This window comes from Natrix helvetica, assembly GCF_964273705.1.
Source record: "Natrix helvetica genome assembly, chromosome: 2".
Classification (NCBI taxonomy): Eukaryota; Metazoa; Chordata; class Lepidosauria; order Squamata; family Natricidae; genus Natrix; species Natrix helvetica.
In genome coordinates this window covers 243,447,251-243,467,890 of record NC_138552.1, presented here as the reverse complement: position 1 = coordinate 243,467,890, position 20,640 = coordinate 243,447,251, and the positions used below count along the sequence as shown (strand labels likewise).

Below are 20,640 nucleotides of genomic sequence, written 5' to 3'. Positions count from 1 at the left end.
ATCTATCTATCTATCTATCTATCTATCTATCTATCTATCTATCTATCTATCTATCATCTATCTTCAGAATATTTATAGTTCAGGGTTGAAATGAGAGGTCTTTAGTGCTCTCTGAGCTTGCTTGTTTTCTTGTAAACATTTCATTACCCTAACTAGTAAAGGAGTGCAGTCTGCCTGCCTGCCTGCCTGCCCGCCCGCCCATCATCTATCTATCTATTTATCTATCTATCTATCTATCTATCTATCTATCTATCTATCTATCTATCTATCTATCTATCATCTATCTATCTATCTATCTATCTATCTATCTATCTATCTATCTATCTAGCTAGCTAGCTAGCTAGCTATCTAGCTATCTAGCTATCTATCATCTATCATCTTTCGTCTATCATCTATCTATCTATCTATCTATCTATCTATCTATCTATCTATCTATCTATCTATCTAGCTAGCTAGCTAGCTAGCTAGCTATCTAGCTAGCTATCATCTAACCTAATCTACTTTCTATCAATGTGCATCCATCAACCTAGCCTTGATTCACTGCCATTCCTTTATATCGTACTCATTATGTTTTCATTGCCTTTATAATAAACACTTTTCTGGGTTATAACCTGACATTCCTGCTCCACCATATAGAATCAGCTTTTCAACATAATCATTGTTTCTTCTCAATTTGCCAGTTACAGCAGGCAATTTCTAGATCAGTATTTCCATACTGAGAACAACAGAATCATATAATGCAGAGGGAATGGGAAATTGCCCTACCACCTGGGCAATTGCCCAGCCTTTTCATTCTATGGACATATCCCTTGAATGTAAAATAAGCTTAAATATATGCTAGAGAGATGTGTTTTAGCAAGCACGATAATAGAGTTCCATTATACTGAAATAAAAAAGAATCTGTAATATAACCCCTACTTATACAGGATTGCAAGCCAGCCTTCTAATAGATAGATAGATAGATAGATAGATAGATAGATAGATAGATAGATAGATAGATAGATAGATAGATAGATAGATAGATAGATGATAGATAGATAGATAGATAGATAGATAGATGATAGATAGATAGATAGATAGATAGATAGATAGATAGATAGATATAGATATAGATAGATAGATAGATAGATAGATAGATAGATAGATAGATAGATAGATGATAGGTAGATAGATAGATAGATGATAGATAGATAGATAGATAGATAGATAGATAGATAGATAGATAGATATAGATATAGATATAGATATAGATATAGATAGATAGATAGATAGATAGATAGATAGATAGATAGATAGATAGATGATAGGTAGATAGATAGATAGATAGATAGATAGATAGATGATAGATGATAGATAGATAGATAGATAGATAGATAGATAGATAGATAGATAGATAGATATTTAGAGATATCAATTTCAGAATTAACATTAAAATGGTTCCAAAATTCACATTAATGAGAACAAACTGAATTTCACAAAAAAGAAAATGAACAGAAAAAAAAAAGAATTCCTGCAATCCTGGGCATTTATCCATTTATGTCTAGCCAATTCTGATAAAAAATGGTGATCTGAAACAGATTACCCTTTCAAAATCCATCTCCTCTTTGACCAGAGCATTACTAAACTGAGGTCTTCTCTACTTAACTCTGTCCTGGCTTTGTCGCATTCTATTCTTGTTGATACAAGGTGGTTCTTCTAATTATGCTAACACACAATTAATAAGTAATATTTGAGTATATGTTTGGCACCTTGGCAAAAAAGTTAAATATATTGGTGAAATAACTTCCAGAAAATTCCACTTTGATATTCATTTCCTCATATGGCATTTCCTGGAAATCATTTCACCAATAAATAGTACACACAAAAACTAATGTCTATATTATTGTTTTAAAGCTATATTTATTGGCATATACCTGTACATGAGCTAGTATTAGAAATCTCTGTACTGACAACAGATATGTTGGAACCATCTTCAGTGGAAGCTTTCAAAATGTACTTTTCAATTACACCTTTGACCCCAACTGGTTCATCCCATGTAACTTCAATGCTGTAACCATTTATGCTGTGAATTCTTGAGAGTGTCAGCACGTTTTGTGGTACTGTGAATGAATAAAAGAGAAACAGAGAGAACAGCAGACTTAAGAAGACTATTGCTCCATTCTTCACTTTTAATAGTTGCAGTAAATCAGATTCACCATTAGCATATATACAATTTATTAGAGTTGTAACTTTCCAGCATTGATTTAATATGACTACACATCTTGAGCCATTCAGCATTAGCTATATTTCAAAACCATCAGAACTCTACATATGTAATGTTCTACATTCTTCAGTTAAGGTACCAAAGAAACATCACTTAAAAGAGAAGAAAGTGGAATTTAATAGTTCAAACAGCAGAATGACACTACCAGGAAAGAATGATAATTAGATGTTTATAAAATAGGATTCTATATTCCATGGAGAGAAATCTAAAAACTTTCCCTAAAATTTTGTTTTAAACTAAACCTATACAGTTTGTATACTGAATGTTTCCTAATAGGGAAAAATTAATGGGCCATCCCCCAGCAATAATCCTATAGAATGTGCATTTAATCTTATTCCAGATTATTCGTAGAATTTGTCTATCAAAGACAATAGAAAGTGAGTTGTGCCAATTATTTTACTATATGTGCATATTGTCAGCTCCGGCATGCCAACAGGCCCAGAGCTGTCATTTGGGGGAGCACGCAGTGATGGTGATCGCAAACACACAGACACACACTGCTCCCAGGCCAGCAAGGAAGTGGCAGAATAGCAGCGACAGTGAGGGAACAGCCCGTCTCACTCGGGGCTGCAGGATGTTTAAAATGATGCCCCAACAAAGGGGGCCCCAGGACTCCCCCTGTGACTGTCTGAGTGGGAGGCCTACGGAGGCTGAGAAGGCATTGTTTGTAATATGAGGAGTTTGTAACACATCCACATGGGGTGGATCTGCGTACCTGAGTTGGCAGGGTGGAGGAAAAACAAGGTGGTGGGGAACACAGGTAGGTAGCCCTAACAAGAATTTCATCATGTATTGTGGTTGTCATTTTGTGCCAGAAAATAAGTAAAGAATTAACAAACCAAGTTTGAGTTTGGAGTCTTTCCTGTTTCTTTGGAACCTGACACATGTAATGGGGTTGTTGTTGTTTTTTGGACCAATTAAGAACAACTAGAAATAGAGGTTGTTGTTTTTTTAACTTTACAAAATGAATGTGAAATCTGTGTCAAATCAAGTTCAAATGAACATGTCCCTCTCAACAATATGGAAGAGTTTTGCCACTGCCTTCTTCCAAAATATTTTTCCTTTCAACATTTTTGCCTAGACTATAACCATGATGGTGTATCCATGTCTCATCTTGCTTAGCTTTCTCAGATTAGTCAAAGTCAGGTACGTGCTGCCCATTTAACAATATATGGAAAATGATTAATGCAAACTTTCATTGAAGCATTAAGAATAGTCAGAGCTTAACTCATTGAAGCCTAGCTACCATAGTAAAAAATTCTATTTTTAAACAATCTTTATGTACTTATTAAATACTGTTACATCAAGTAAAAATCTAGTAAGAAACAACTTTATCTCAGGTGACTGCTCAAAGGATACAAAGAAAAGGCTTAAAGAACTCTTTGGCAGAATGATACATAATGGTTTTGCTATAAATGCCTATATCTATTCAAGATTCTCAATGATTAGAACTGCTGAAGGATTTCTTAACTAAGAATTTCTCTTTTTATGCCTCCCGGTCCAGATTTGTTTTAAAAATCATCCAATGAGGAGAGAAGGGAACTGCATAGAAATGATATGTTACTTTTCAAAGTGTTGTCCAGGTATGATGCCTCCTAAAAGTAGCAATCAGATCTACTTACAGCATATCGGATTGCTGACATGACTACATAAATATATTGGTTTTATCAGTTCTGAAATACATCACTGAGCAAGGTAAGGCCCTGTATAGCAGATGGCCTTTTCATAGGGGACATAACAAAACTGACTAAAAAAATAATTAAATAGTGCAATTATTTTCTAGCCCTTGGGAACATGTAGCTGCTAGTGCTCTGGTCAGATTGTAGATATAAATTTATGGTCTAACTTACTCTGGTCAGACAATTAGGATAGAAATATGGCTGCATTTACTCGCTTTGGGATGGTCGACCACATGGTGGCATTAAGCTGTATAAGCAAAACATCTGCAAGTAAAAACACTTTGCTTTGACAAAAACATATTGAAATCAGTTTTTGTGACTTATGCACTTTTGTTACCTCTTGCAAAAAGGCTGAGAAGACAGCAGCTGTGGGAAGAAATGCTTTTCCACAAATATTAGATGTGATCCCTTCTAAATCTTCCCTTCTGAATTATTTGTTTAAATGATTTTACTGTTTACTTTAATACTCATTTTAAATTACTTTTTAAAGTTTTTAGATGGGGGGGGGGATTTTTTTTTTACAAATGCGTTAATCATCTCGAGTACAGGTAATTGTCGACTTATGATCATAAGCCCGAAATTCCATTGCTTAGCAAGAAAATCATTGAGTTTTGCCCCATTTTACAACCTTTCTTGCCACAGTTATTAAGTGAATCGCTGCAGTTGTTAAGTTAGTAACATAGTTGTTAAGTGAATCTGGCTTTCCCCCTTGACTTTGCTTGTCAGAACAATTGAACTCAGAAAACCCCAAAGCAATTGGGCAGTGGGTAGAATGGAAAAAAGCAAAGGGTCTCACATATATTTCTACGGCTCTTTTTAGATTTTTCCAAAGGGCAGTCCAGAAAGAAATCGCTTCCTAAATACATGTATGGAATTTTGTTATTACTTCTGTAAAAGTAAGGCAAAAGTGTAAGGCACAAGTAAGGGGAGGAAGTTTGGTGCAATGGTAAAGGTTTTGGTCTAGTCCTGCTCTAGGTATGAAAACCAGCTGTGTGACCATGGGCCAGTCACTCTCCCTCAACCCAACTCATCTCACAAGGTTATTGTGAGGAAACATACAGGGGTTTGGGCATACAGAATGCCCAAACCCCTGCCCGCTTACTTGCATGTTACCAGCCTGCAGCCAACAAAGCTGCAACATTCATAGCATTTAGAGAACAATTCTGCATTACTTGCTTACTGTGTTTTGCTAGTGCCAATCTAAATATGTCCATACTGACATATTGGCAACCTAAATAAAGACTTCATATGGGAACACTATGCAGAAACATTAATTACCTGATTCTCTTGTGCGGCTACGGCTCCAGGCACTAGATACAGATCCTCCTTCATTAGAAGCAATTACCCGATATAAATATTCTTGAGGGAGGAAGGGGGAGAGGAGATATGAGAGAGAAAGAGTGTGAGAGAGAGAAATTAATATAGAATCACTGCAAAGTGAACAAAAACTATACCTGTAAGGAAGGAGCCACTGTGGTACCTGTAAATGGTTGCAGGCCATTATCATATACATGTTTCTCTTTTCCTTGATACACCAAGATGGAGTCATTTCCCCTGCAGTTTGCAGCACTGTATGTTGATAGGCATCCATCCAGATTGACTCTGACAGCACTGCTGGACACAGATGCCAAGTTAACGACAGCACTTCGTGTAAATTTAACATCCTTCATGCAGCCTCCAAAACCTAGCAAATAGTAAGGGGATTAGCAGCAGGTAAAGGGCTTCAGCTGTTAATTAAGAAGCACGTTTTACTTCTTACAGTGCTACATTTTAATTGAACGATATAAACGTTAAACTTTAGATTATGTTTCTTTCTATATATGTCTGTTTGGCTATGTAACATTTTTGCTTCATGCTATTTTTGGGGAGGGTCAGCAAAAAAAAAACCATGCAAAAGGATTGATTTTGAAATTGTAGTTCAAATACAAAGACAAATTAATGTGATTGGTGATTAATTCTTTTATTATCATAGAGGATGTTCTTTTGAGGGATTTCAACTGCATAATTGTATAGAAAGTTTGAGTTTGGATATGTCCGGAGTATCATTGTTGCTCACTTAGGCATATTATTTTCCATAGTTTTATTTTGTAAAGAACACTAAATTTTGGCATTACATATTGTCAGATATTTAGGTGCCAGGGACCTAAAAGGCTGTAGCTGCAATAGGGATCGAGCTGCCCTGCCATTTAAAGATGTAATGCCCAGTATTCACTATCACAGTAACAGGTGAACTAGTAACATCTACCAACCTTCTGACTTTGGAGTAGACAGAAACATTTGCAGTAAAGAATAAGTATACATTTCTGGAATTTTAACATGTCAAGTCAGTGTTATCTCCTGGCAGCTGCCTGGACTCTCATCCCTGCAGTTTTTTTTTTTGGCAAGACTTGATTTCTTGGCTGCTTCCTAGAGCTGAGAAAGTGTGACTGGCCTAAAATTACTGTGCAGGCTTTGTGTCTAAGATGGGACTTGAACTTAGTAGCTAGGGGATTCTAACCTGGTGCTTTAACCACTATACCAGATTGGCTCTTTGAATTGGCATATATATGATATTATGCATTATTTATAAATTAATTAAGTAAATTTATTTGAAATTATTCTTGAACAAAACATCTCTACACCAGATATTGTTTATTTGTATGTGTAGCTTTGAAATATTTATTGTTAGTTACATTGGCTAAACCTAATTATGAATAACAGTATAATAAAAATAATTAATTATTCATTTTTTAAAAGTAGCATGGAATTCAATGTAACATACTAAGTAGTCCTATTTAAGTAATTACATAAATAATATTTAAACATACAGGAGAGGCTACAAGATGCACGGATACATTTCCATTTACACACAAATCAAAGTGAGATTTGCTGATTTCTCCTTCCCCATACCCATGCAAACTTTGATTCAAGCTATAAACATTTCCAATAAATATGTGCACCATGTTATTTATGTGCAACCTCTTCCTACTCTCTATGTAGTACACACCCTGTTCTAAGCCCAGCTCTTTAAATGCTTCCTGGACCTCAACTGGAATCCCTCCAAGGTAGACTGGAGAGTTTACAAATAGCTGCTCCAAATCAGGTTCCATCACATGGTCTGTCCATTCATTCATCTTTGCTGAAGCTACCGATCCTCTTTTTGACAAAATAATCTTATTCCACTTTCCATCACAGTAAGATAGTCCTAACCAGAGATCCACATGTGTGGAGACAATGCCATTATTTAGTAGGAAAATCAGACTTCCACTTTTCAGTTCTGCCTGCCATTTGAAGTTAAAACAGAAGAGAAGAGAGAGAAAGAAAAAAATTGATGATTTGCAGGAAACAAAACCAATATAGCATTTGAATTTAAACCATTCAAAAGTGTAGTGCTTTTTAAGGAATATAGTTCCAAGTCTCAGTGGCTGTATTGAATTTCCAGGACAAGAAACAAAAAACAATGAAAGAGATTACAAATACTACTGGGGTTATTGGGTTTGAAAAGCAAAACCCAAGCTTTTGAGATATACACATTTTTTTCCTCAGATTGCATTTATAGAATACATTCATTTTTGAATAATATTTCATTTTTAAGCTAAAATGAGAATATCCAAAGTCAGTTCAACAGGACACATGCCATCAGCTGTCTGCAGTTCTTAGAGAACTGGAATGGGAGGTGAATCAATTTGTGTCTCTCTGTATGTCTGTTTCTTTCACTTTTTTTACAAGCCAGAGAGAACATTTCTACAATTTAAAATTGAATTAAAACACATCTATGCAACAAGTGACCTCAACTGGCCATTCAAAAATATAAAAATATTTCATAAAAAAATTGCCTGTATTCTGTTCACAGCAATAGACAATTAAACCAAATAAGCAAAACAACCAAGCAAAAACAACAAACAAACCTACAGCAATGTAATCAGGCCCATCTTTGTTGTAAATGAACAGAAGTAATCCACTGAATTGATCTGTTTTAAACATAAAGGATATCTCAAAATCCATGCCACCAACAAAGATATTTGAATGGAGTTCTAGAAAACCTTAAGGAGAAAGGCAAAAATGTTATACTATAGTTACTACAAGTAAAAATAAAAATATGAATCATGCATGGAATTACATATAATTGTAAATAAATTAGATCTAGGTTTTCAAGCATATACATCAGGGGTGGGTTCCTGCCAGTTCTAACCGCTTCTATAGAAGAGGTTCCACAAATCTACAGTGCCGTTTAGAACCGGTTCCAGTTCCCTCCCCCCGCCCATCCCCACATCATCAAGATGAAGAGCGAGAGGAGGAATTCTGGGAGTTGAAGTCCACAAGTCTTAAAGCTGTCAAGTTTGAACACCCCTGGGTTTTTTTTCTAAAGAGTTAGGGTGCAAGGGTCTTGTAACTTGACAGCTTTAAGACTTGCACACTTCAATGCCAGAGTTCCTGAGCCAATATGACTGGAGGAGGAATTCTGGGAGTTGAGTCCACAAGTCTTAAAGCTGTCAAGTTTGAACACCCCTGGGTTTTTTTCTAAAGGGTTAGGGGTGCAAGGATCTTGTAACTTGACAGCTTTAAGACTTGCATGTTTCAAATGCCAGAGTTTCTGAGCCAACATTTTGGTTGCTAAGCAAGAGTGTTCTTAAGTGAGTTTCAGCACATTTTACAAGTTGGCCACTCCGACCGGGTCACATGGCCGACAAGCCACTCCCACCTGGTCACATGGCCAACAAGCCACCCCACAAAGCAGGCCACACCTACAGAAGAGGTTCTAAAAACTTTTGAAACCCACCACTGATATATATGTAAGATATGTATACTCAATCTGTAATTCAGCCCACATATATTAGCAACACATATATATTAGCATCATACATGAAAAAATATCCATTCTTTTTAACTTCAGTAGAACTGATACCCTCCTAAATAAAGAGAAACTATTGAAGACAGGCAGATGTTTTTTTTTCATATTCATTTGTCTCCATCCCTCTGTTCTTACAAGCAAGTTATGCTTTGGATAATTTTCATATGACTTATTTTTTTATGAATTTCATATATTTTGAAAAATATTGGATTTTTCGCTTTTTCCTGAATTTAACTGAATGCATGAACAAAAATAACAGATCCAAAGGATAAGTAATAATAACAGAATAGCAAAGTTGGAAGGGACCTTGGCGGTCCTCTAGACCAATCCCTTGCTCAAGCAGGGAACCCTACACCATTTCAGACAAAAAGTTGACCAATCTCTTCTTAAAAACCTCCAGAATTGGAAAAAATATTCTTTTATCTAAAACAAAAAGAAAGGCAGCTGCTGTTTTTAACAATTTTAGTTATATGATTATACCTTTCCCAAGAAAGTGTGCTCCATCTTCAAGGCAAGTAGGACAACCTTCCCAATTGTGATAAACATTTCTTTGCTCCACAGCTTTTTCCCATTTTAAAGGTTCCCAGACTTCATAGGGATGGTGCATCTTTTGCAAGAAGATATTGCGGAGACAACCCACAAATCCTTTTGTGACTATTTTAATTGGGCCTGATTAATGAATAAATAAACAGCCAAGTTACTAGAATTTCAAATTGAAGAGAATCCTTCCCATATTATATATTTCCTTGCATTTGCAGGGCAGTTCCCAGAATCAAATACACACTTTCACACTTTCTTGTTTGTAAAAGTTTCTTGGATTTGATCCCAAACAAAATATTGTTGCAACAGCAGAACAAAAAATGTTTTGAAGGATTTGAATGGAACAACTACAATATGGGGAAGGGCAGTTGGGAACATCCTACTCAATCTAATACATGTTATTTTATACTTTACATTTATATGGTGATTATTTCTTTAGCTACTGTGCTGTAAAGCTGTTCTTTGTAGTTCAGTAGTATGCTTCGGTATCAAGCAGGTGAGCAAGCACTCACAAATCTCAGCAAGCAGTACGGAAGAAATCAAGCTTTGTAAAAGAAATAAATACCTTCCAAGACTCTAAAAGAAGAATAGTTCCAAATAATCAACTTGTGAATATTTAGTGAAATGGATAAAATGTCTGTGTGTAAAGAAGTGGTAGGTAAATTGCATTTGCGCTGTAATGCTTAGCTACACACAAAAAATGGCATTGTTAATTCTTAGAATAAATTCTAAGATGCAACCGTGGGTGGGTTCCTGCCAGTTGTAGCCTCTTCTATAGAAAAGGTTCCACAAATCTACAGTGCCATTTAGAACCGGTGACCAGCTCCCTCCCCCGCATCAAGATGAAGAGTGAGAGGGGGAATTCTGGGAATTGAAGTCCACAAGTCTTAAAGCTGTCAAGTTTGAACACCCCTGGGTTTTTTTTTCTAAAGGGTTAGGGGTGCAAGGGTCTTGTAACTTGACAGCTTTTTAAAATATATTTTTTAATTTTCAAAACAAACACAACACAAAGATTCTTCCTTCTTTACATACTGTAGAAAGGGTATCAGTTGATTACAAAATACTTTCGTGCATCTCTTCCACAGTCATCAAACATAATTCATATTAACTCAAGTATTTTAACTCAGATATTTATACATGTTACCATCATCATACCTCCATTTTCATTTGACTATAATTGTTTAAACATCCTTCATCATAAAATATACCAAGATTTAATACATAACTACATACTGGCATTTCATTTACTATTTCTAAAATCCTCCAATAACACTGAATCCTTATGTCCTATTCTAGCTAAACATCCATAATATTTAGTAACAAAATTTTCTAATCCTCCTTTCTAAATCACTGTTTACAATTTACATCCAGTTGCCTTATGTTGACCCCCCCATATATATATATATATATATATATATATATATATATATATATATATATATATATATATATATATATATATATATATATATATATATATATATATATATATAATTGTTATCATTATTCCTCCTTTATTTGACTATATCCTGTATCATAATATTTCCCCCCTAATAATCAAGACTTAACTGAATCTAACTTAGTTCTTTTTTATTAACCTCTATATATAATTAAAAAAATCTAATCTTCCTGTCATGAGTACCAATCAATATTCATATCCAATTATTACTTATCATAACACTACACATGTATACATTATTATCATTATCAATTATTTATTTAACTATATCTATTGTCACTAAATTTCACTAAGTTTAACTAGTTTTAAATTATACACTTCCATCTATCAACCTGTATCTTTCCAGTAGCAAAACAGTCTCATGTCTTCTGCCATTTGTGGTATCAGTCCTCTAATCATCTCCTTAATCAAATTTGTATGGATTCCTCTTAGCAACTCCTTGCTTATAAAATCTCTCATGTAATTTCGATGCCCTTCCTCTGTTTTCTTAATCAGCTTATCTTTAATTGTCAGTAGCGTTATCAATGATGTTGCTAATAAAATTTCTGTCTTTAAATCCATAAATTCTTTTGTTTTTCCTTTTCTGCATTTTGCCATCTGGGGTAGAGTTCCCCTCCATTTAATTCCTCTTTCTGTATTCCACTCTTTCCATTTCCAGACATAAATCAATCACCATAAATATCTAATTTCTTTATGGTCATTTTCCCCTTCAGTTTTAGGATTCTAACTTCCACCTTTTCCACTTGATAAACATCTCGAAGTTCTTCATCATATTTTACTGTTAGATGCTCTAAGTCTTCCAACTTCTTCTCCGTCCTCTCAAACGTGCTTGATAATTTCTGAATTTCTAAGAATATATTTTGCAGGCTTAAGGTTTCTTTCTGCTGTTGAAGTTGTGCCATTATCTCCAACTAACAAACACTACTGCTCTGGCTTGGAAGGTTTTTACAAGATTAAGCATAAATTCACAATAAAGTTTTATTTTCACTTTTCTTTGGTTAAAGATATACTTCAAAGGTACATCTGTATTCTTTCCTTCTTATCACTCTCTATAAACAAGCAGTGAAACCTTGGAGTGCCAAGCCAGGATAATCAGTAAGGAAAGTAAACGTGTTTCATTTCCAATACACAAACCTCCAGCCTCCGAGTAGCAGTGTTATTGTTACAATTTTCTTTGTTTCTTTTTGTATCTTTTTTATATTCCAAGTTTAAAAAAAGGTCCGATTCTTAGAGAAACACTCATAGTAATGAAAGAGGAGAATTTTAGACCATAGGTTACAAAGGATGATAAAAGAAAAAAATAGAAAAAGAAAACTTAATCCATTCATTTTAAAAGGCTTGCATAAATTCCACCCATGAACATAGCATTTGAAAAGTAAGATAACCCACTGTCCAAAATCATTCAAAGCTTAATTCCGCCACTTATTTCTTCTGTTCTCCAATTTAAATTAATCTTAAGTTTTTTATAGGCTGTCTCTTTTAAAACGGTAAAAATTCCTCACCAGCTGGAAACACTTTCTCTTTCCATATACTTCTGTTTTGGAACCACCCTGAATGAATCAGACTTAGCTGGATTTCTTGTTGCTGCCTTGAAGAACTTCTCTTGCATCGATCAGGGACTTTGCGATGTCCCTGAGATCAGCAAGACGTATTCTTCATGTTCACCATCTCTGCAGGATGGTTTAGGTCCAATTGGACCACCCAGTGGCAAAATTATCTGCTGCGGTCTCGGAGCATTGAAACCGCATGTCCGTATCATCGCGACGTTGGATCCTCCTCCTTGGTTTCTAAGCAAGAGCGTTGTTAAGTGAGTTTCACCACATTTTACATGCCCACCCAATAACATGGCTGGCAAGCCTCTCCCACACGGTCACATGGGTGGCAAGCCACTCCCACAAAGCAGGCCATACCTACAGAAGAGGGTCTAAAAAATTTTCAAACTCACCACTGAATGCAACTAATACATAATCTTCTCACCTATGTCTTTCCTTTCAATTATAAAGTCTTGTGGAAGTCCTCCAACAAAAATGCCTGTATTTTCTCCTATAACGGTACCACCACTTGTAGCTGATGAGGAACCTAAAAAACAATAGTTGTGTTTAAATATGAACTAGAATATGTTGAATCAAAATTAACTGTTTTAGTTTTATAGATAAAAAATAAGACAATCCCCCCCCCCCCCCAAGCTCAGAAAAGTTTGCTAGACTGGTAGAAAGCATACAAAATTATAAGAAACAGAGAAAATAATTATAAGATAAGCATTCATAGAATAGCTTAGAAATAATGGATGGAAGAAACTCTTGAGAAAATTAAATTGATCACAATGAGACCATTACCTGAGAATTGCCCATCTATAATTATTGTTCCCACGGCTTGATTTCTTACTGCACTTATATGATGCCAGTTGTTATCATTATATTGCCTTCCACCATCATTTTCTGGAGTTACAGCAATAGCAGAACCCTATAATAATAACAATAATGATTTTGATTTAAACATTACACAACTCCAGAATGACTCCAAGTAGCTCACAAAAAAATACAATATGAATAAGAGAAGAAACAATATTTTTACATAGGAATGTAAGGATTTTTTAAAATAATATTAAGACACACACATACAAAAGAGTGAATTTGGCCAACAATATAGAAAATATTTGCAAATACATTTTGCAATTCAACCTAGCCCTGAACTTGGTGGGAGGCACATAGATGTCAGGAGAACCATATTCCAGTATGGTACTATAACAGAAGGTACTATGACAGAAGAGGTATACTTCTAGGGTTCCAAAATAAGAATAATTGAATAAATATTGATCACTCAAAATTATGGCTCACATTGGCTGAAAACACACCACATGAGACAAACAGTCCCTGAGATAAGCTGGCCCAATGCTATGTAGGATTTGGTTATATGGTTATAACCTGTAACCGGCATCTAGAAGCTAACTAGTAATCAGTGCAACTTGAAGAGCAGGATTGACACATGGGCATATGGAAGCATGCCCACCAGTGTCCTTGCCACAGCATTCTGGACCAGCTGAAATTTCCACTTTAGCTAATAGAGAATAAGTGACAGGCCTTCCCAATCCAGGAGAGGGTGCAAATTGTATACCATATGAGGCTATGGAAATGCCTTCCAAGCCACAGCTAGCACCTGTTCATCATGCAGGAACTGTTATCCAACTGTGATCCACAGTTTAAAAAGTAATTAAAATATTGATTTCTATTTATTTATGTTCCATCTTTCCTTCAGAACTTCAACGCAGGCTATATGGGGATCTCCCATCATTTTATCCTTAGCAATCTTCTAAAGTGGGTTTGAATCAGAAGAGCAACAGATCTAAAGTTGATGGAAGTGATCATGGACATAGACTTTCTTTTTTCAATCTCACAGTCTAGTCTGCAGTGCTCATACTTCCTCTTGGTTTCCTATCAAAATACTTTCCAGGTCTGATTTTGCTTTAATTTTGCAGACTAGATTATATGAATGTAGGAAGTAAAAGAATGTGGGTCTTAGTTCTGTATCCAAAGGCACAAAAGATCAATATAATATAATACCATTTTTAAAAAAACATTCCACAGATTATTTATGAACAATTATTTATGGTACTGTGCCTACCAATTTGAAAAGGAGCATTCTATTCAAAAGACATATAGAAGCTAGAATTTGAATAAATAATTGATAGCAATTTTAGAATAATAATAGTTTTTTAAATATATATATAGATAAAAAGCGAGCATATGCCATTTGAAAGTGATACTTAATTTGTATATAATAATTTCATATTGTTTTTATACAAAACTTTTCTTTGTTGGCATTAAATAAATGTTTCTAAGCACATCCATAATTATAAGTCTTTACAGAAACATATTGATCTAATGATCTGTTTATAATAAATGTATATTGTATATACACCTACATACAAACAAACACACATTTTAAATTTGATGAAGCTATGAAAACAGATGAGAACTTAAAAATATCCCTTAGAACAAGAAAGTGAGTGAATACATGATATACAATGAAAAATATATTGGTTAACTATTGAGTGCCTTAAGCCATTTTAATTCATACAGAACCATTCTTAGTTTAAAGTTTGTCATTTAAAATGAATGGCAATTAATTTAAATTCACATTATTTATTTTGCATAAAATAAATTATCCAGAAATTAAAAATGGACAACAGTTGTCACAATTTCAACAGCTGAGAAATGCTCAAAATATATTTAATATATTTAACAGAGCATATTATCTGAAGCTATCACATATCCCAAACCTGTGCTTAAAAGTTTGTTGTTATTTATCTTTATTGTAGGGATATTCTAGAAATGCATTAATCTAAAATTCTAGAAGTACAGAAATAATTATAAGCATCACAAATATAATTAATTGGAGGGGAGGGGTCACCTGTGTGTTTTTGGTGATGTTTCTATCACCTATTTTTTTTAGTTCATAGTATGCTCAGAACTTTGTGATATTTCCCATAAGAATTCTCTGAAAATCAGTGCATTAGTGTAAAATTTCACAACTGCCATAGGAAAGTTTAAGTTGATTCATCAGATATTTTAAAACTTGATGCTATCTTAGTAAGCATATATTACATATAGAAAAGTTGTCTATTCCATGGTAATTTTATTCCATGTCATTTTATGAATCAGTTCATGCTCTATTCATACACTATTTTTATTGTCTTCCACCCTATTTCAACATTTTAATATTTTACAAACACACATTTCATTATCATAGTTTAATAATTAAAACCAGAACTGGTGTCATGCCCAATTAATGTGCCCTGGTAGCATGCCCGTTAGTTTTTCCATTAGTGAATTCAACAATACTAATGGGATTACTAGCATGGGATGCTAATTGGGCGTGACATAAGAAACTGGCTTACTTCTTAGCATACCCTTGCTAATGATGAAATTAATGAGCATTTTATTAAATGCTGTCTCATCAAAGTGTACTTAGTTAGCGTTTAAATTGTTACAAACGATGCTGCATGCCAAAGATCAGGTGTCTACAAAAGTGATTCTTTATATATTTTGGCAACAATCTGGAGTATTATGTGTTATTTATCTAAAATCACATATGTAAGTCCTCAATTTCAAATTATATAACCACGTATGCCAAACACAGTGTAAATATGGAAGCAATGTCTGTAGTTTTGATCTGTATTCCTTCCGGTGTTTCTGTAGCATGTGGAAAGCTACAGTCCGCAATCTATTTACTTTGCAACACTGCAATCATCTTTAACATAAATTGCTTTGAAGTAAAAGGCCTTCATCCAGAAACACATTTAAGTATCTTAAGCAAGATGCTGCACAAATTAACAAGAGTAGACATTACACAAATTATGGCTATATGTTGATCATTTTTTTTGTGAAATCTCTAGCTTTCTCTTGTCTGGACCCAATAGAAAGCAAGCTGCACTTGAAAACATGCAGTACTGGGAATAATGGGAATCATTTTTAAATCCACATTTTAAAGTGAATTTATTTAAGTTGCACTTGCCCAAATAATATGTGGACTACAATAAAGTTATTTTTCAATTTCTGAATTTTGTAATGTAGTTTGTGACTAAGATACAATCCAGATACCATGGAATGCATGCTCTATCTATTTATCTTCCCTGCAAAAATTAATATGACATAATATGTTGAAGAAAATTATACATGAACATATACAAATATTATCTATATACTATTTAATCTTACAGAATGGAAATAAAATCTAATAAGACGTTATTTCAAATACAAACTGCATAACTGATTATTTCCTTTCACATTCTAGGGATAGTTTGGGTTCTTATGATAGCACATTAACTCCTTTTAAAAAAAAATCCTAATATTGTGCTACTGAAGGTTTGCCATTGAAATTTGGAATATTTTCACATTTACTACCTGTAGATGTCCATGAAACCACCAAGAGTAGAGTTTTACTTGAGAAAACTACTTTTTTTACTAGTGAAAAATAAAAGCAAAATAGAAATGTTTGTAAAAAGACTGTTCCTATGAAAATAATGTCCCCTTGAGCTGATATTAATTCCTGGTGATTACACAGATCAAATCATGCTGTTTTCTTGGCAGCAATCTAAAAAAGTTTGCTTCTGTCTTCTGGGATTTTTCAACTATGCAGTCTATGATATTCCCTCCGTGTCTCCCACTCTAGTAGTAACCAAGCCCCAATGCTTCTCAGCTCAGCTTCTGAGATAAATTAACCAAGTGATGCTGCTTGCTGAATGGGCTTCTATTAAATTATTTGTGATAATTTCTAATGTGCAAGTTTTCACTTTATTTTATAGGTCACAGAGAAACTTTAAGTGATGTTGGCAGACAAGGAATACTAGAGTTGGCAAAATCTTACCCCTATGCACATTCCAATGGTGCACATTTCATCATAACAGGCAAGTCCTTGGAGACTAATAAGGATGACAGGAGAACATAGAGTGTATTTGGACACTGTTAATGACATAGTTGTTATTTGGATTTCATAATGATGTTATTGATACAACTATAGTTATAAAATTATTGAGAGAGAGAGAGAGAAAGAGAGAGACAGACAGACAGACTATGGTTTAGGATCACAAACTATAACCCCAACCCCTACATTAACCTCTTATGAGAAGCAGGGAAAGACCAAACATACATACATACTCTACTGTATTATTAAAAATAGCCCTACAACTTTCACTATTTTACCTGTGGATCAAAGAGAAAGTAAGGACGGCCTCTTGTCAACTGAAGGATAATGTATTCTTCTTGATTCCCAGGTGACATAGAGAGAAAAAGTAGACCATCTAGTTCTGCCGTTTTAAAGCTTATTTTAATACCTAGTTAAAAATAAAAAAGGCATGTTTACCTCTCATCAGTTAACACATTTGTGGCATATGAATGAACATAACAAAAAATTATTCGTATAGATGCAATTGCCATTGCCATTACACACATTTGATCCTCTGTGAACAAATAACTACTTCTGATCTCTGCCTATACAAAACTGAGGAAACAAAAAAGATTCATAGATTTTGGAAATGACTGTCTTCGGGAGTCATGGATGTGCCATCATTGAAAATTTTCAAGTTTTCAGTTGGGCTGCCATTTTTCTGTGATAATCTGGGGGTTCCAGCTCTTGCTCAGAATTTGGACTAGAAGACCTCAAGGAACCTTCCAATTTTATAATTCTAGGAAATTAATAGGAGCCCCAGTGATCCCTAAACAGGGATCACATTTGCTATTGCCAATTCTCTATGTATTTCTAAATAACACATTTTCCACATATGAAATGAAATGCTTTTCATTTTGTTTCATCATCTCAGAAAGTTTCTCATGGACATTCTTGGTAAAATGATTAAAAAAACTTTAAATTACAACATCTGGATATTAAACTGGCATAATTATTTTAGAACCAAATATTAAAATCGTTTGCCACATTCTGCATAGTTCCTGATGTAAGTACTTTTGATTAAAAGTGTCTTTTTACTACTTATACAGTGATATTCATGTCCTTGTTGCTCCCTTTTAGTACACTGATAACAGTGTAGTGTAATTTATTGGGTTCTACCCAGCTGTATCAAATGAATCAACTTCTTCATATTCGTTTTTTCCTTCCTTTGTCAAGCAGAAAATAATAAGTAATGAAAGCTTCTGATGTAGACAGAGTCTATTATGAAAAATTGAAGAATCATAACTACAGCACGTATTCATCTTACAATAATGCTACTAATTACTTCACACCATAAGCAGTATCCTTTGACTCACATACTTTAATCTTTCCACAGGTTGACACCCATACAGTCACAATATACTCACAAATATTAAGACATTCACTTGAGATAATGATCATCCATCATGCTATTAAAATAGCTGTTCAGAGCTATGAGACAATTGACTTTAAATAAACTTGGCAGGGAATATAATCAAAAGCTCTTTAATGTTCCAGTTGTCTTACACAGGGCTTGGGATAACAATAAGAAAGGAGACTTACTTAATTTTTTATTATTATATTTCATTCCTATGAGCTTATTCTTCTATTAAATTATCAAGGGCTCCTTAATATATAGTACACATTATTTAAAAAAAACTAATATTAATGGTGATGTGCACTAGATTCAGCATAACCCAAAGAGGTTAATTCAAAATAGATTTTCATTTTCCTGGGGTTGACTAGGTAATTCTGTTTTTTGGGTTTTTTTACACAAAACTATGCCTAATAATCAGAGTGAAACTTGGGAATACTCTTACAATGATTGCTCAACTGCAGTGTTGACCTTGGGTGTTAAAAGGGTTTTGCTCTTTATGGTATAGAGGGCCCACAAAGTCAGCTTTGAAGAAACTGTGCTGAAATGGTTGCAAAACATGTTTTAAGTTGGGGAAACAAACAAGCAAGTGAACAGACAAAAAACATTAGAAAAAAAATTAGAGTGGCTATACCCCATGGAGTATAAGAAAGGGAAAAGACCATCAGTCTTTCAAGATGCTATTACTAGAGTCTTTATCAATAAAATATAGTTCTAAGATCACTTGCAGAGTTCGTTTTGTAGCCTGGCTTAAAATAATTTGAAAATAAATTGAAATAATCCTTCTCTTTGTTGCCTTTGTGAACAAGTTGACCCAGGCTATAGACTTTTTGGGGAGCAAATTACACACCCAAACACATACACAACAATGTCATCAAAAATAGTGAATTGATCTCTTATATTTCAACATTTCCCAAAAATCAGCTCCATAGCAGAACAGAAAGCATAATATTCTACGAACATGCCTCCCCTTTGTACCAAATTGTGTCAACCTATTAGTCCAAACGTAGCATATGGAAATGAATGTTTCACATACAGGAGCTACCATCACAGTACTTTAATCACATTCTGTTAACAAAACATTTCAAACATTAAAAAAAAAAAAAACAGTAGCGCTCTCTCGCTCGCTTTCTCCCTCCCTCTCTCTGTCTCTCTCACATACATATTTTCAGAAATACGGTGATTGATCCCACCAGAAATCATCTAAGAGTACAACCAATGCCACCTCAGTACTTTACCCAAGCCTGAAGCTTGACTGAATGAGGCCCAGGTAATTTGCTTCTTATAAAGTCCTCTGAAGTTGCAAAGCAACCACCTTCTCTACAAGCATAGTGAATAATGATACTAGCCAACAAACTGTTTTGGGATCAGGTGAGATGCAGTGCAATGTATCTATAGGGCATCAGACTTGGAAAAGCACAAATAACATCATGAAAAAAAATTGTTCTGAACATTCATCCTTTCAGACGTCAGCAAACATTCTGCAATGAAATGAGAACATGGCCTATCAGGCATCTATGACAGCCCATAGAACAAAATAACTTCAATCTACCGGTATTACTTGTCTTCAAAAAAAAAATGTCCTATAACTTTTTATCATAGTGTCAGATGAAGGCTAAGGAAAAGCTTATCTCATATAACTACAATAGAGACACCCAAGTATTTTTCACATAGAATAGATGTAAAAGTGCTGAGGTTTCAAGGAAACTCAGCTGTCTGGCATTAGGATGTGAAATTGGTCTTGCCTGTCTGTCTTCCAAGCTTCTCAATTATTGAAAGAGGAGATATAAGATTTTTTTAATTTGCCAAGCATATTCACAGCAAATTTTCTACAGAAAATTAATATGTAAAATACATCCACACAGTGCATCTTTCTGTGTGTGTATGATTGAGAGGAAGACAAACAAAAGTGATAGGCACAGTAAGTTTCTAAAATACTCTTGTCTAAAGAAAGTCAGGAAAGCCAATTTGGTGGAGCAGTTAAGACATCAGGCTAGAAACCAGGAGATTGTGAGTTCTAGTCCTGTCTTAGGCACAAAGCAAACTGTGTGACTTCAACTCTAGGAAGCA

The 20,640-nt window shown here is 34.5% G+C and overlaps 1 protein-coding gene across 1 annotated transcript in view; it reads right to left on the bottom strand.

Moving 5' to 3' along the window:
* Window positions 1-20,640, bottom strand: part of USH2A (usherin) — a 507,951-nt gene that overhangs the window by 309,245 nt on the left and 178,066 nt on the right. Inside the window, exons 22-30 of the mRNA XM_081943929.1 lie at window positions 17,474-17,604; window positions 13,109-13,235; window positions 12,750-12,851; window positions 9,254-9,442; window positions 7,834-7,964; window positions 6,929-7,202; window positions 5,423-5,626; window positions 5,221-5,301; window positions 1,914-2,099 (exon numbers count right to left, since the gene is read on the bottom strand). Of these exons, the coding sequence (XP_081800055.1) occupies window positions 1,914-2,099; window positions 5,221-5,301; window positions 5,423-5,626; window positions 6,929-7,202; window positions 7,834-7,964; window positions 9,254-9,442; window positions 12,750-12,851; window positions 13,109-13,235; window positions 17,474-17,604 (1,425 nt within the window). The remainder of the gene's footprint in view (window positions 1-1,913; window positions 2,100-5,220; window positions 5,302-5,422; window positions 5,627-6,928; window positions 7,203-7,833; window positions 7,965-9,253; window positions 9,443-12,749; window positions 12,852-13,108; window positions 13,236-17,473; window positions 17,605-20,640) is intronic.